The sequence below is a fragment of the Echinops telfairi genome, unplaced genomic scaffold (genome assembly GCF_000313985.2).
Source record: "Echinops telfairi isolate 266 unplaced genomic scaffold, ASM31398v2 ScPeMD7_7469;HRSCAF=8507_0, whole genome shotgun sequence".
In the NCBI taxonomy this organism is placed as follows: domain Eukaryota; kingdom Metazoa; phylum Chordata; class Mammalia; order Afrosoricida; family Tenrecidae; genus Echinops; species Echinops telfairi.
In genome coordinates this window covers 15901053-15915878 of record NW_022111372.1, presented here as the reverse complement: position 1 = coordinate 15915878, position 14826 = coordinate 15901053, and the positions used below count along the sequence as shown (strand labels likewise).

At 41.1% G+C, this 14826-nt stretch overlaps 1 protein-coding gene and 1 non-coding gene across 3 annotated transcripts in view; one reads left to right on the top strand and one right to left on the bottom strand.

Moving 5' to 3' along the window:
- Window positions 1–405: 405 nt before the first annotated feature.
- LOC115873619 lies at window positions 406–612 on the bottom strand. Its single transcript, XR_004048511.1, has one exon. It is a non-coding gene; the product is annotated as a small nucleolar RNA SNORA73 family (small nucleolar RNA).
- Window positions 613–7911: 7299 nt separating this feature from the next.
- The window catches only part of CYYR1 (cysteine and tyrosine rich 1), a 153506-nt gene continuing 146591 nt past the window's right edge, over window positions 7912–14826 (top strand). For both annotated transcript variants that reach the window (XM_045284638.1, XM_045284637.1), the window contains exons 1-2: window positions 7912–8205; window positions 14141–14243. In XM_045284638.1, the coding sequence (XP_045140573.1) occupies window positions 8133–8205; window positions 14141–14243 (176 nt within the window). In that variant the 5' untranslated portion in view covers window positions 7912–8132. The remainder of the gene's footprint in view (window positions 8206–14140; window positions 14244–14826) is intronic.

The following is a 14826-nucleotide window of genomic DNA, read 5'->3' as shown; positions in this document are numbered from 1 at the left end:
CAGGCTTGGAAACCTATGGAGGCAATTCTACCCTGTTCTGTAGGGTCACTATGAGTCAACATCAGCTAACTCAATGGCAGTGAGTACCAGTGAGATCTATCTACCTGTTTTCTGAGTTCAATAATAGGTTTGAATCGTATATAGTTTAATATTTCTATACTTGTATAATTCAATGTCTGTATGTATCTGATTGTCTGCCTTTCTATCACTCAGTGTTAGAAGTCTTTCCTTCTATAAGGTAGAACCATGTTCCATTTTCAGCCAATGCACTTTATGTGCAGCCACCACCAATCTGTCTCTGAAGGTTGGCATGTTGCTGTGATCCTGAATAGGTTTCACCACAGCTTCCAGATAAAGTTGAAGTAGTAATTGAATCATGGTGATCTATTTCTTTTTCTTTTTTAGACATGTTTCCTGCATGGTTTGCCTCCTCAGTTATTGTCCACAGGACTCTGAGAAGCTGTAGGAATATTAAAGCGCAGACTCCAGGCTCAGCTTGATCTCCAACATTGTGGGAAAGGACTGTACATCATGGGGCTCTGATCCCTGTGCTCCCTTATGCCACCTGGGAACAGCCCGGGGAGAGTGATCACTCGGGAGTATCCATGTTGGAGGTGATCTATTTCTATAACTTAGCCAAGTAAAATCTATACATCAGGATGGTCTCGTCTTCAAACAATCATAGGCATAGTGCAGAACCAGGCAACATTTCACTATATCTTACCATGAACCATGTCATTTTCCATTAAAGAAAATTGTATTTCTTATAGTCATACAGCTGATTTTGCTGAAAATCAAACCCAGAACCTTACTCAGAGTAGCTGAATTACAATGCCAGAATTGTCACCTAGAGTGGTGACTGATGTTAAAGAGAAGACATTGATTTTGAAGAAGTGGAACCCTGAAACTGGTGGTGGGAACAGCTGAGCAGATAACCAAGAAGGTGAGGTCACCGAGCCCTTAAGTGCCTTAAATTGAGCCCCTTAAGTACCACCCATCCATCTTAAGAGATAAATCTACTATCAATCAAACCATTATCCCCTCTGCCCACACCGAGGAGAGTAGTCCAACTGTGCATTCTGATATGGAACCTGGTGCTACATATGGGATGTTTCCTGAGGTCAATGTCTCACAAGATAAGCTGAGAGTTCCTAGGAAACAACCTCACTGCCCATGTTTGCTTCTTGACCTATAGTTAGAGTGGAGTCTCAACAAGGCTCAAAAGATAAAGCCCAAATGGTAAGCAAGGAAAGGATGCACTATACTTCTAAATAACAGCTGGGGTTTTCTAATTTGTACAGATAGAAATAAAGAGACTATATAGGGAAATGATTATTAAAGTTGTGGGATAATGGTGCAAGGAACAGTCTGAATTTGGTGATATGGGCCCACTACACACAGGTTCTTCATTCAGTCTTTCAGCCTTAGAGGTTAGGAGAGGATCTAATCGTTTATTTGGCTGGTTTGTGCAATGGCCTACATTAAGTTAAACTGAAGCACTAGAAGTACCTTGGTATACTATAGAAGAAGATATGCAACGGTTTAGGGAAATTGGCCTGAATTTATCAGGATGAACCCAGAGACCGACACATGGATTGTCCTGAGGACATAACTTTTACCACAACAGTATGAGCAAATCTGAGACCAGAGTCCCAACTTCTCTGAAAACTGATGTGACTGATATTTTATGGAAGTCAGTTTTGAGAGTGGGAACTGCCCTAATTGAATTGTGTAGTGTGGTTACATGTTCGGCTGCTAATTTCAAGCTCAGTAGTTGGAAACCACCAATCCAATCAATGGGAGAAAGATGAAGCTTTCCATTCCCATGAAGAGTTATAGACTCAGTAACCCACAGGGCAGTTTTGCCTTGTCCTATAGGGTCACTATGGAGATAGAATCAACATATTAGTATCAGTTGGGCTTTATTGTTGTTGCTTTTCTTTGTTTGTTTTCTGTAGAGACCAACTATCTCACTATGGGCTACCAAGTCACCATGTGGCTTCAGCTGTCCGTCACAAATGGGGCTTTGTCAGGACCCTAGAACCACGAAGTTAAACATGCACAGCAGTAAGCCACCTTTAAATGGAAGCCGTATACTAAAGATCAGGCTTGAGCAGGACCTGAAGGTACAAGTAAACAGCATGAAGAAGTGGCTCAAATGCCTATAGTCTGCATTCTCGTCACATTATTCCTTTTCCCCCTACCTGTACCTATGACCGCGTGGAGAGTTCCTTGTTGGCAGCTGGCTGTGGAAGAGAAAACTCATGCTTGGTTTGCTGACGGCTCTGCACAATATACCGAGATCACTCTAAGGTGAACAGCTCTTTGTAGAACATCCCTCAAGAACATGGATGGAGGAAAATCCTCCCAGTGGTCAGAACTTTGAGCAGTGAACATAGTTTGTCTTTTTTTCCTGGAAGGCAAATGGACAGATCTGGGGTTTTATAGTGATTCGTGTGCTTTGGATACTTGTTTGGCTGGATGATTAGGGCCTTGGAAGGAGCATGATTGGGAAACAGGTGATACAGAAGTATGGGGGAAAAGTATATGGTTAGACCTTTCTGAATAGACACAATAAATGAACACATTTACATCATATGTGAACACTAACCAAAGGGTTGCCTCTGTAGAGGTGGACTTTAACGATCAATTGAATAGGATGACACAGAAGCCAATCAACTAAACTCCCCAGTCACTCCTGTCATTACCGAATGGGCTCATTAACAAAGTGGCCATGGTCGCAGGGATGGAGGTTATGGGTAGACCCCGAAATAAGGACTTCTGTGCAGAAAGACCAATTTAGCTACCACCTCTGAAGAGCCCACTATACCAAAGCAGAGTGGTCTCCCTCTGAAAACGGAGACCATATATGGAACCATTCCTCAGGGAGATCCACCAGCAACAGTTGGCAGATCGCTACACAGGACCACTTCCATCAGGATAGGGCATGTCTTGTTCTTGTTTTAATATACACTTACTCTTGATATGGAGTTGCTTTCCTTGCACACAAATTTTCACTCAAAACTACTGTCTATGAGCTTATAGAATGACTTGTCCATCAGCATGGCATCTCCGACAGCATCACCTCAAATCAAGGGATTCACTTCACACAAATTAAATGTGGGAACAGACCCATATTCATGGAATTCACTGGTCTTAATATGCTCCACCTTGAAGCAGCTGACTTGATATTTAATTAAATGACCTTCTAAATTTAATTATTTTACCAAGTCAGTGCCAGCTAGGTGGCAATAGCTTGCAGAATTGGGACGATGTTCTCCAGGAGGCTGTATATGCTCTAAAACATACTCTATACCAAACTCACTGCCATAGAGTGGATTCTGACTTATAGTAATCCTATAAGACAAAGTAGAACTGCTCCTGTGCATTTTCCTAAACTATAAATCTTTGATATTTTTTATAAGGAGCAATCGAGTTAGTTTCAACCCATAGTGATCCCGTGTTCACCAGAAGAGAGCATGGTCTGGTCCTGTACCATCCTTACAACTGTTTCTTTGTTTGAGCCCATCAGTGTAGCCACCGTGTCAATTCATCGTGTGAGAAATCTTCCTCTTTTTTGTTGTCCCTCTACTTTATCAAGCATGATGCACTTCTCCAGGGACTAGTCTCTCCTAACCACATGCATCAAGTTCCTGAGATGAACATCACATTCTGCCTGTACTTCTTTCAAGACAGATTGTTATGTTCTTTTGGCAATCCATGGTACTTTCAATATTCTTCGCCAGCACCATAAATCAATTGCATTAATTCTCCTTCAAATTTCTTTTTTCAGTGTCCAACTTTTGAATGTATATTACCTGATTGAAAATATAACGGCTTGGCTTAGGCTCACCTTAGTCCTCAAAGTAACATCCGTGCTTTTCAATACTCTAAAGAGGTCCTTGTGCAACAGACCGACTCAATGTAACTCATCTTCTGATCTCTGGACTTCTGCTTCTATAAGCATTGGTTATGGATCCAAGCAAGACAAAATCATTGACAACTCCATCCTTTTCTCCATTCATCATGGTGTTGCATAGTGGTGAAGTTGTGAAGATTTTGGTTTTCTTTACATTGAGTTGCAATCTGCATGGAAAGCTGTAATGCTTGATCTTTATCAGCAAGTGCTACAAGCCCTCCTCACTTTCAGCAAGCAAGGTTGTGCCACCTCCATATTGTGGTTATTAATAAACCTTCCAATCCCAATGCCGAATTCTTCTTCTTATAATCCAACTTCTTTGATGATTTGCTCAGCATACAGATTGAAAGTGTGCTGAGAATATGCAATGCTGACATACACCATTCATGATTTTCAACTATATAGCTTTCCTTTGGTGCTATCACAACTGCCTCTTGATCCATGTTCAAGTTCTTTTTTTTTCATGTTCAAGTTCTTAATGAGTACAAAGTCATGTTCTGGGATTTGCATTCTTCTCAAAGCTATCCACGGTTGTTATGATCCACACAGTCGAATGCCTTGCAATAGTCAATGAAACACAAGTGACCATCTTTCTAGTATTCTCCACTTTGGGTCATGATCCAACTGACACCAGCAGTGATATTCCTTGTTCCACGCCCTCCTCTGAATCCAGCCAGAACCTCTGGAAGCTCCCTGTCAATGTACTGCTTTAACCGTTGCTGAATTATCTTTAGCAAAAATTACTTGCATGTGATATTAATTATATTGTTTTATAATCTGTACATTCTCTCAGATCACTTTTCTTTGGAATCAGTACAAATAAGGATCTTTTTCAATCAGTTGATCAAGTAGCTATCTTCTAAATGTCCTGGTACAGGTGAATGAGTGTTTCCAATGTATCATTAGCTTATTGAAACATTTCAAATGGTATTCCATCAATTCCTGGAGGTTTGTTTTAGGCCAATGCTTCAGTGCAACTTGAACTTCTTCTTTCCAATGGTTCTTGCTCATATGCTGCTTCTTGAAATGGTTGAATGATGACAAGTTCTTTTTGCCTCTATCTATGTTTTCCATTTTCTCTCGACACTTCCTGCATCATTTAGTATTTTGCCCATAGAATAGTTCAATGTTGCAATCCAAGGCTTGGATTTCTTTTTCTTGAATTTTTTGATTTAAGATATGCTGAATATGTTCTTCATTTTAGGTTTTCTAACTCTATGGGTCTTTGCAAATTTTGTTATAATATTTGACTACGTCTCCTCTAGCTGCCTTTTGAAATTTTCTATTCAGCTCTTTGACGTCATCATTTCTCCCAGGTGCCTTAGCTTTTGTGTTAAAATGTCTCTGTCAGGTAAGCAGCAGATTGATAACTGCAAGGTTGGTGGCTCCCTGGGAGAGAGATGAGGCCATCTGCTCCCAGAAAAGTTTACAACCCAGAAACTGTGTACAGCATTGCTATGGGTTCAGTCAACTCCATGACAAAGGGTGGGTGTTTCCTCTAGCCACAGCTCGGTACTTCCGGACACTTCTAGTATCCGCCGATCTTTGTTCCTGTCTCTATAGTTTTGCCTATTCCAGACTGTCGCATAGGTGGAATTATATATAGTGTGCACTGTTTATATTAGTTTCTTTCATTAGCATTATCAACTTAAGCTTCCTCAATGTCTTTTATTTTAACTTCATAACTAAATTTTATCATTGAATAATATTCCATTGTATAGATTTGCCAAAGTTTACTTATCCATTCGTTTTTATGGACATCTTGGTTGCTTTCAACTTGGGATAATTATAAAACGTCTATAAATATGTATACTCAGATTGTTTTGTGTGTGAATATAAAATTTCAAGTCCTCTGTATTAGGAGCACTACCACTAGATTATATGGTAAGACCATGTTTAGCTTTGTAAAAAATCACCATACTGTCTTCCAAAGTGGTTGCACCATTTTTCACTCCTGTTAGCTATGAATCAAAGTTATTATTGCTCCCTCCCCCCCTTGCATTTGGTGTCCTCCATGATTTGTACTATAGCCACCCTAATACCTGTGCATTAGTATCTCATGTTTTCTTTTGTTTTTTAATCTTAGTGACATGATATTGCAGCCCTGATGGTGTAGCAGTTTGTAGATTGGAACCACTAACTTGTTGGTATAGTAGGTTATGGATTGGAACTGCTAACTACCAGTTCAGAAGTTCAAACCCACCAGTGACTCCAAGTGAGAACAATGAAGCCATCTGTTCCTTTGGAGATTTAGTCTTGGGAACCCTAAGAACAACTCCAATTTACTCTATAGGAAATCAACTATGGGCAATATTTTATTTATGTGTTTGTTTGTTTATTTGCACTGGGGTTTTTGAATGACATGATTTATTGAGCATCTTTTCATATCTTTGTTTACCAGCTATATATCTTATTTCGGGAAGTTTCTGTTCAGAGCTTTGCCCATTTTGTAAATTGTTTGCTTTTTTGTTTTTGATAAGCATTTTCTCCCAGCCAGTGACTTTTCTTTCATTCTTTTAATATTAACTTTTAATAATCTTCCACCAGAACAGTAAACATAACATTGATGAATATTTTTAAAATTTATGGATGCTGTAGTGATCAAGTAGTCTTGGTAGTGTAACAGGTTACATGCTGGGCTGCTAACCAGAAGATCAGCAGGTCAAAACCACTGGCTACTTTGAGAGAGAAAGATGAGGCTTTCTACCCTTTGTTGAAGAATGATATTCTTGGACATCCTTAGGGGCATTCTACTTTGCCCTAGAGAATACCTCTGAGGAAATGGCTTCAAAGCAGTGAGTTTGATATGGAGTATGTTTTTGACAATGATCAGGATAGTGTAGCATTGGAGAAAGAACAGACAATGAGATAATGAAGCAGAATAAAGAGCCCAGAAATAGACTCACACCAGTAAAGCCCACAGAACTTTGCCAAGGAGACAAAAGCAATTCATTGAACAGTGTTGGAACAACCAGGTACAAGCAAAACTATCGTCCCTGCCCTCAAAAAAAGGGAGCCCCAAGGGGGGGGGGGGCACAGACAAATTTGGATAAAATGTTTGCACCTTTCACAATTCTGAATAAATTGATCAAAGACTTAAGTATTAAATATAAACCTATACAGTTTCTAGCTGGTCTCAGACAGAAGGTCTAGGTGACCTGAGTCACCTTAGATGACTTAGTCCTGAGTGTTTAAGGATAGCATCATGACTCATAAAAAGAAAATAAGAGCAAAAAACTATGCTGGATCTCATGAAAAATAAAACAATACCTGCTCTGCAAAATAAATCATGATTTTATTAGTATATTACAGATGAACAGTCACTGAACTCTGCAAGAGCTTTCAGTTGGATTTGGGGGTTGTATAAGAACATATTTTGCAAATAATCATTTTGCTTCCAATGTTTACAATTGTATTTCATTTTCTTACCCAATTGCCTTAACCAGTCCTTCAGAATCTTGCCAAACAACAGAGATGGAAGCGGTCGCTGTTTCCCTCTAACCGTACTGAGCATGCTTCAAGCATGTAACAAATGACATTTCAGTGGTTGTCAATAAAAATGCCACGAACTGTTTTCGAACTTCTCCTGAGGTTTTTTTTACTGGCCTTTTTTTTTTTTTCATCCCATAACTTCAGCCCTGGAAATTCCCGCTACTTGTTTGAAGCTAAATAGTAAAGTTATTCAACCAGTGCTTAAAAGATTAAAAATTGGAGACCATTCATTGCTTGTGCGGAAAGAGAAGCCAGCTAACCCCACAGGCAGAAGCCAAAGCAGAGGGTTAGAAAAAGTTCCTCAAGAAACTCCCTGTGCAAGGCAAAAAGAATGTAGACGCAGGGAGGAGTCAGGCCACCCTCCGCCCCCAGCCCCTGGTGGTTGCCACCCGCCAGGGTGAAATGTGAGCCCAGTGGTCACGGAAGCCAGAGCGCGTGGGGACTGACAAAGAGACCTGGGCCCCCAACTCAGCCCGGCCCGGGCAGCGTGGGCCCCAGCGTTCCTGGAGCCCCAGGGTGCCGGCCGGGACCTCTCTGAGGTCCTCTGGGCAATGGCCTTGTCTCAGCCGGACTCTGGCCCCCTTGGGAGCGCGGCTGTCTGCATCTGACTGCCCTTCATCCTCTTCCTCCCTTCCCGTTCCCGGCGCGCGCTCCAATCTCTGGCCTCTCCTCTTTGCGTCCATCTGTCGGTCCGCGCGCACCACTCCGGCTACCCGCTTGGATGGACGCGCCCAGGCGGCCTGGGCGCACAGGCATCTTCCTTTCCAAGTTGCTCCTGATCTTTGTCTGCACAGGTCAGTGAAAGCCGACGGCGAGGAAGGGAGCGTGGGCTGCGGGCTGTCGCTTGGGTGACTGGAACCCACTTGGTGCCAGAGGGTCTGGGGAGCAAAGGTGACCCTGACCCGGAGAACAGCGACGCTAGCGCTGAAATCCAGGGCCAGCCCTCCACGCTGTTTGGTTTGTCTTCCTTCCTCTTCTGCTCCCTCCTCTCTTTCTCCTTCTCTTGGCCTCTGCTTTTCCTTGCACTGCTAGCAAAACAACTTGGAAACTCCATTCTAGCATCCAGTGGGGTTTGCTCTCCAGGTAGGGTAAGATGTATTCAATTGTATCCACAACCCACGTGGAAGCTTAAGACAAGGACCAGTCAGTCGTAAGGGCTGGGAGGGAATCCGTTTTTAAAAGGCACCTGAAGTTCAGAGGCACCGCTGAAGTTCTCCAGCAAAACTACTCAGGTGGCTTTCATTTCGGCACACTCGCTGGTCAACCACTTTCTAAACTTAATGGCTTTTTTCCCTTGTAGAAATAAACAGCGTTATTCCTTTCTTTTGATTCGTTAAAAGATGATTCACAATGTGCATGCTAGACTAGAGGGCTCTTTACGTTTAAAGATAAGGTTGTTGAGAGAGGTGAATTCATCCGGATTCAAAGCTGAATTCACTGATTTCATTAAGGACTTGTTTATGCGTGAGGGACCTCTCATTTCCCTCCTCCTAATCATTCTTAGTGAGGTTGCTAATAATTGATGAAGCAAAGAGATTTCCTTACTTTGTGATTGATAAGGAGTCACAAATGGCCTTTCATTAGCCATTCATGTGTAAAGTTAATTAACATGTGATTTTGCATGTGTAAAGTTAATTAACATGTGATTTTGCAACTGCTTCATAGTCACAATACTGTGCAAGCTGAGGGTAAAATTCTTTATGAAACATTTTGCTGTCTCTGACTATGAGACAGGACAAAATCCACAGGCTTACCCATGACCTTGGAACACAACATTTATTCACAGCACTTTGATTTTTTTTTTTTTTTGGATGCTCACAGAAAGAGTGCCGTTGAAATGAACATACTCTTCAACATTGTTATCTGAGCATCAGAATAATTGAGTCTCTCATTCAACCTTGCCAGAAACGAGTCAAAAGAAGTCCAAAGAAAATGTTAATGTGCCTATTAAAATGTAAACGTATGGCTGTCCATACACTGTCATTTTAAAGATATTTTCTTATAAGCACATGGTTGGCTTTCAATCATAAAAATTCTTAAGATTAGGAGAAATTCCTTCTATAAGCACACCTCCTTTTATTGTGCTTCTCTTTATTGCGTGCTACCAATGTTGTGTCTTATTAAAAATCAAAGGTTTGTGTCAAACCTGACATCGATCAGGGCTATTTTCCAACAATGGGTGCTCATGCTGCATCTCTGTGTCACATTTCAAACCGGCAATTCACGCAGTGTTTCAAACCACCTGCCTTCCGGTCCATTCTGACTCTCCATGGCCCTACAGGGCAGAGTAGGACTAGAAGTTTCTGAGACTGTAACTCTTTATGGGAACAGACAGACTCCTCTTTCTGACTACTGGATTTGAACAACTGACCTTGGGCTTAGCAACTCAACATTTAACCCACAACGCCTCCAAGGCTCCATTAACAGCCTATGGTAATGTCTACTAGGAGCCCTGGTGGTGTAGTGGTTATGTGTTGGACTGTGATTCACATGGCCGGCAGTTCAAAACCACCAGCAGCTCCTAGGGAGAAAGTTGGGACTTTCCTGCTCCTCTAACACTAGGTTCTCACCCCACCACCCCACCCCCTCTGCTGGGGGGGTCAGGACACTAGAAAAGTTGGCCAGCAGCAGTGTTGATAGTTTTCTCTCCATTCATTTCTTCTTTGTGTCTGCATCCAACCCTAAAGCAAAGAAAACAAAAACAACTACTGTTGGTGGATTCCAACTCCGGCTCACCTGTGTGTGTGTTTCACGTAGCACCATGCTCCGCGGGGCAGGCTCTGAAGTGTTGGCAGTAGATTGTCAAGCCTTTCTCCTGAGATGCTTCTGGGTGGATTTAAACTTTCATCCTCTGGTTAGCAGGCCAGTGCCTAACTGTGTACACTATTTAGGGACTCCATCCCTTTCTAAAAGCTACAAAGTAATTACAAAACAATCATGGGTTAATTTTTTATCTTTGATAAGAAATGTGTAAACCATAAGGGCTCAATGTATTAACCTGAAATTTCTATGGCAGATGTCTTTTTATGCTTGCCATATTCAGTCAATCAATAATTATTGAATCGTGCCTGTTATGTGACAAACAGAAAAGAAACCCTGCTGAGCTTTACCGGGCAGATAATGCGTGCCTATAAATTACTCTCATGTAAAGGGCTGTGCCATAGGAGAGGTACAATGTGATACAGGTGTTCCAAAGAAGTTCTATGGGAATGCAGTCCATTTTGTTTAGTTAACTGATCTTAGAAACCAGCAAAATACCTGGTCCATAACACACACAAAAAACAAGTGCACTTGCTACCGAGTAGATTCCCACATCCAGTGATGAGACAGGACAGGGAAGAGCTGGCCCTGGGTTTCTAAGACTGTGGAAAGCCTCATCTATCTCCCAAGAAGCACTGGGTGTTTTCCAACTGGTGACTTGATTAGCAGCCCTACATGTAACTCACTGCAGCACCAGGTCTCCAAGCCTGGCTTGTAAGAGCTCAATACAGTTCAGTGGTATTGAATGGAAGAGGATTTCAGAAACTAGATCATTGAAGGCTTGGAAAGCCTTGGACATAGGGAGTTGAAGAAAGATACAGTGTGAGCAACGGCAAACATGACACATATATGCAACAATGAATAATTCACTTTGACCTGGGACTAAGAGATACAGCTGGAAGTGAGAAGTTGGGGTTAGATAAGAGAAAACAAAATACAAAACCAAAACCAATTGTCATGGTGACTCATAACAAGCCTACAAGACAGAGTAGAACTGCCCCTGCGAGTTTCAGGGACTGTAATTCTTTCCTGGAGTAGAGAGCCCCTGCGGAGTGGAGCAGCTGGGGGTTTCAAACTACTGGCTTTATGGTTTGCAGTCCAATGCTTGATCACTATCCCCAGTGCTCAGAAATTACATGGTCCGGACACTTACTCTGTGCACTGCTGGCTTTTATGGGATGCAGCCCTAAACAGATCCACTGTCTCTAACCCGAATTACTTTTCACAAGACAAATACATGCAATCCAGTTTAAGCAAGTAAGAGCAGAGTTTCTACCACTGAAGCATAGTATTCTACTGGGAATATCTTTTGTTTTTATTATTTAAAAAAATGTATTGGGGCTTCTTACAGCTCTTAGAACAATCCATGCATTCATTGTGTCAAGCAGATTTGAACATATATTGCCATTATCCTTTTCAAAACATATTCTTTCTACTTGAGCCCTTGGTATCAGCTCCTCATTTTTTTCCTCCTCCCCCACTCTCCCATGCTCATGAACCCTTGAGGAATTATAAATTATAATTTATAATTTATAAATTATTATTATTGTCATATCTTACACCGTCTGCTGTCTCCCTTCACCTATATTTCTGTTGTTTGTTACCCTGGGTGGTGTGGGCGTGGGGTGGGTGGGTGGGTGGCAGGGAGTTTATACTGGAATCTCTTTTATAAAGAGACCCAAGCTAATGTTTTTATTATTGTCCCACTCCTATTGCACAAAGACAGGATTCAGCCAAGGTTTTACTTTCCGGGCTTCAGCTGGGGACTCTGTCCCTCCTTTTCCTTCCTCTGAGATCCTTAGCCATAGCTTACAAGTGCTGCATGTAAGTGGAGAAAAAGTGCTTAGAGCCAGATATGTTGCTCTTCCTGGACTACACATTTCTTCAAGCGGGGTGTTGGGGAACCAGCTTCTAGCTTATGCCCTTAATGAAATCCATGGAGGAAAGTTTGAACTGGCTAATTTTCAGGGATATGAACTTGGAGATTAGAGGTGCTACTATTTATCTTCTGAACCAATTGAAATAATTCATTCTTTAAAAGTGATAGAATACAAATGTATAAAATACAAACTTCATCTTCATACAATCGATTTCAAGTGCTCTGGAGAAAACCATGAATGTATTTAAATAAGGTTTGAAAACATTACTTTGGAAATGCTGTGATTATGAATGTATTTGCTATACCATTAAACCTGTCCTTTCAGTATCTTAATTCCAGAAATAGACAGGGCACAGGATCATATATTTAAATTTATGAACAGTTTGTGACATGATCTAAATGTTTGCTGCAGGTATGATCTAGTTTCTTGGCTACCAGATTTTGGGCTTGGTTTCCTGTAATGCTGACTCAAAAATATTTTGTTAACATCATGTCCTTATAATTGTAGTAAATAGAGTACAACTGTAATCATTGAATCTCTGATGTCCATGGGGAGTTTAGTGTGGTCTCACTATCTTGTACTATCATTCAAAAGGCATCTCACAAGCTGCTTAGAGGTTGTTTGTTTTGATGGGGTGGAAAAAGTGGGGACAGCAACTATATCATGATTTGATTGGTTTTTAAGAATATGAAGCAAAGTTCCTACCAAAGCCTTGAAACAACTGACTAGTGGAAATATTTGAATACATTAAATAAAGCACTAATAATGTCTGGCTTCCTGGGTGATACAATCTGTTTTAAACTATGAGCTGAAAGGTTCGCAGTTCGAACACCCAGAAGATAGTTTGGCGATGTGCTTCTGGAAGGCACTTCTGGCCAAGAGGTCACAAACTTGAAAACCCTGTGCAGCAGTTCCACTTTGCACACAGGAGCTCAGTGGGTCAGAATTAACTAGGAAACAACTAACAGCAGCAGCAGTGTCTTGGGGGCAGGAAGGCAATGGTAATTCAGGGGCAGAATTCTCGACTTCCATGCAGGACACTAAAATATCTTTAACATGATCATGCGGAAATAATGATGATGATGATGATGATGATGAAGTCTTCATGGTGAAAAGTAGTGCCCAAACAATTATACATACCTCAAATGTGTAATATAATAGGCTTCACATATTGAAGTTAATTAATAACAACATGTTGTACATAACCTGGATACTATCTGTCAGTGTGTCTATATACGTGTGTATGTGTACACACTCACACACATACAAATCTATAGAAAAATCCCTGGTGAAATGATAAAATACATAGCTTAAATACTTTGACTTTGCAAAAGCATTCAATACCAAAGCAAAACTAAATTAGCTTCTTCTTTGGTTCTAAATAATTAGATAATATTTTGGTCCTAATGTTTTGAAAGTGAATTTTAACTTTAATTACTGGATCTTATGAACGCAATTATCTTCACTCTTATTTTTTTCTTATCACAATGAAGTAAATCTGAAAGTTCAGATTTGTTCATCTATAGGTTAATAAAAAATTGAGGGTAAAAAATATAAACTTCCACTTGTTCCACAAAAGTTAGGTATTGCTGATAAACTGATGTGAATTCTGCTACCTCTGATCACATTCCATCCTAAAGAGTCATCCATGCAGCGAGGTGACTTGAAAACAAAATCTGAAATTTCTCTTTTGAATTGGTCAATTACATGGGCATGTAGCTATAAATATAGCATTTTCCCTTTTACATTATGACTTTTGTGGGTCACAGCAGTATTATGCCATTTATACCATTGATGATAGTAACATAAGTGTGAGCTACAACTTCTTTATTTGTGGCGTCTTGAACTTATAAATCAGAGAAAGAAAGGTCCTACTTTGCCTTTAGGAAGTTAAAGTCTAATGGAGAAGAAAGACTAGTGTGGAACACATAATTCTTGCCTTTACTAGGATATTTCCCTGGGTGTGTTAGATAAAAATTGAGTGCAATAAAGTTTGGTCAGCACCACATTAGGATATGAAATAGTGTGAGTTTCCCCATGAGCATGATGTTTGAATTGTAACTGCACACCTGGAACATTTATTTTGCAGATGGCTGCCTTGCTCAGTGTGGCAAAGACTGCAAATCTTACTGCTGTGATGGGGCCACACCCTACTGTTGCTCCTACTACGCCTATATTGGGAACATCCTCTCGTGAGTATTGGTCATATTTAAAAATTAATGCTAATGATCTGTCCCCAGCCCAGTTTTGTCTTAACAATGTAGAGATTTAACACTGCTTATTGAGGTAAAATATTTACTGGAAATTTTAAGTGATCATTGAATGTGCTATATGTTTCTTGATTTTTAAATAGTTTTGTTAAGATATAATTTACATATCCTACAATTCAATATTTCAATCATATTAAGAAGAGATGTGCAGTCATCACCACAATTTAGGACAATTTCTTTTTTCCTGCATTGTTGTTGCCTCCCCACCTCCGCTCCCCCCGCCCCCCGCCCCCTCCCCAGGGAGAAGCAGGGATCTGCGTCCGGAAAGTTTTCGCCTCGGGAACGCCCTGGGCCACTCAAAACTTGTTCAGGTGGCTGAGGGGAAACTTACAAAGCAAAGCGCGACGTCGTCGTTCTCAGTTGGGTTCTGGGAGACCGGACTCGCCCAGGTGAGGCTGGTCTGGCCAAGAACCACCTCATTTCATTGCAGTTTTGCTGTTGGTTTAAGGGGCCAGCGTTGCCACGTGGGGGAGGAGCTGCAAACACCGCAGGTGGCGCAGTTGGT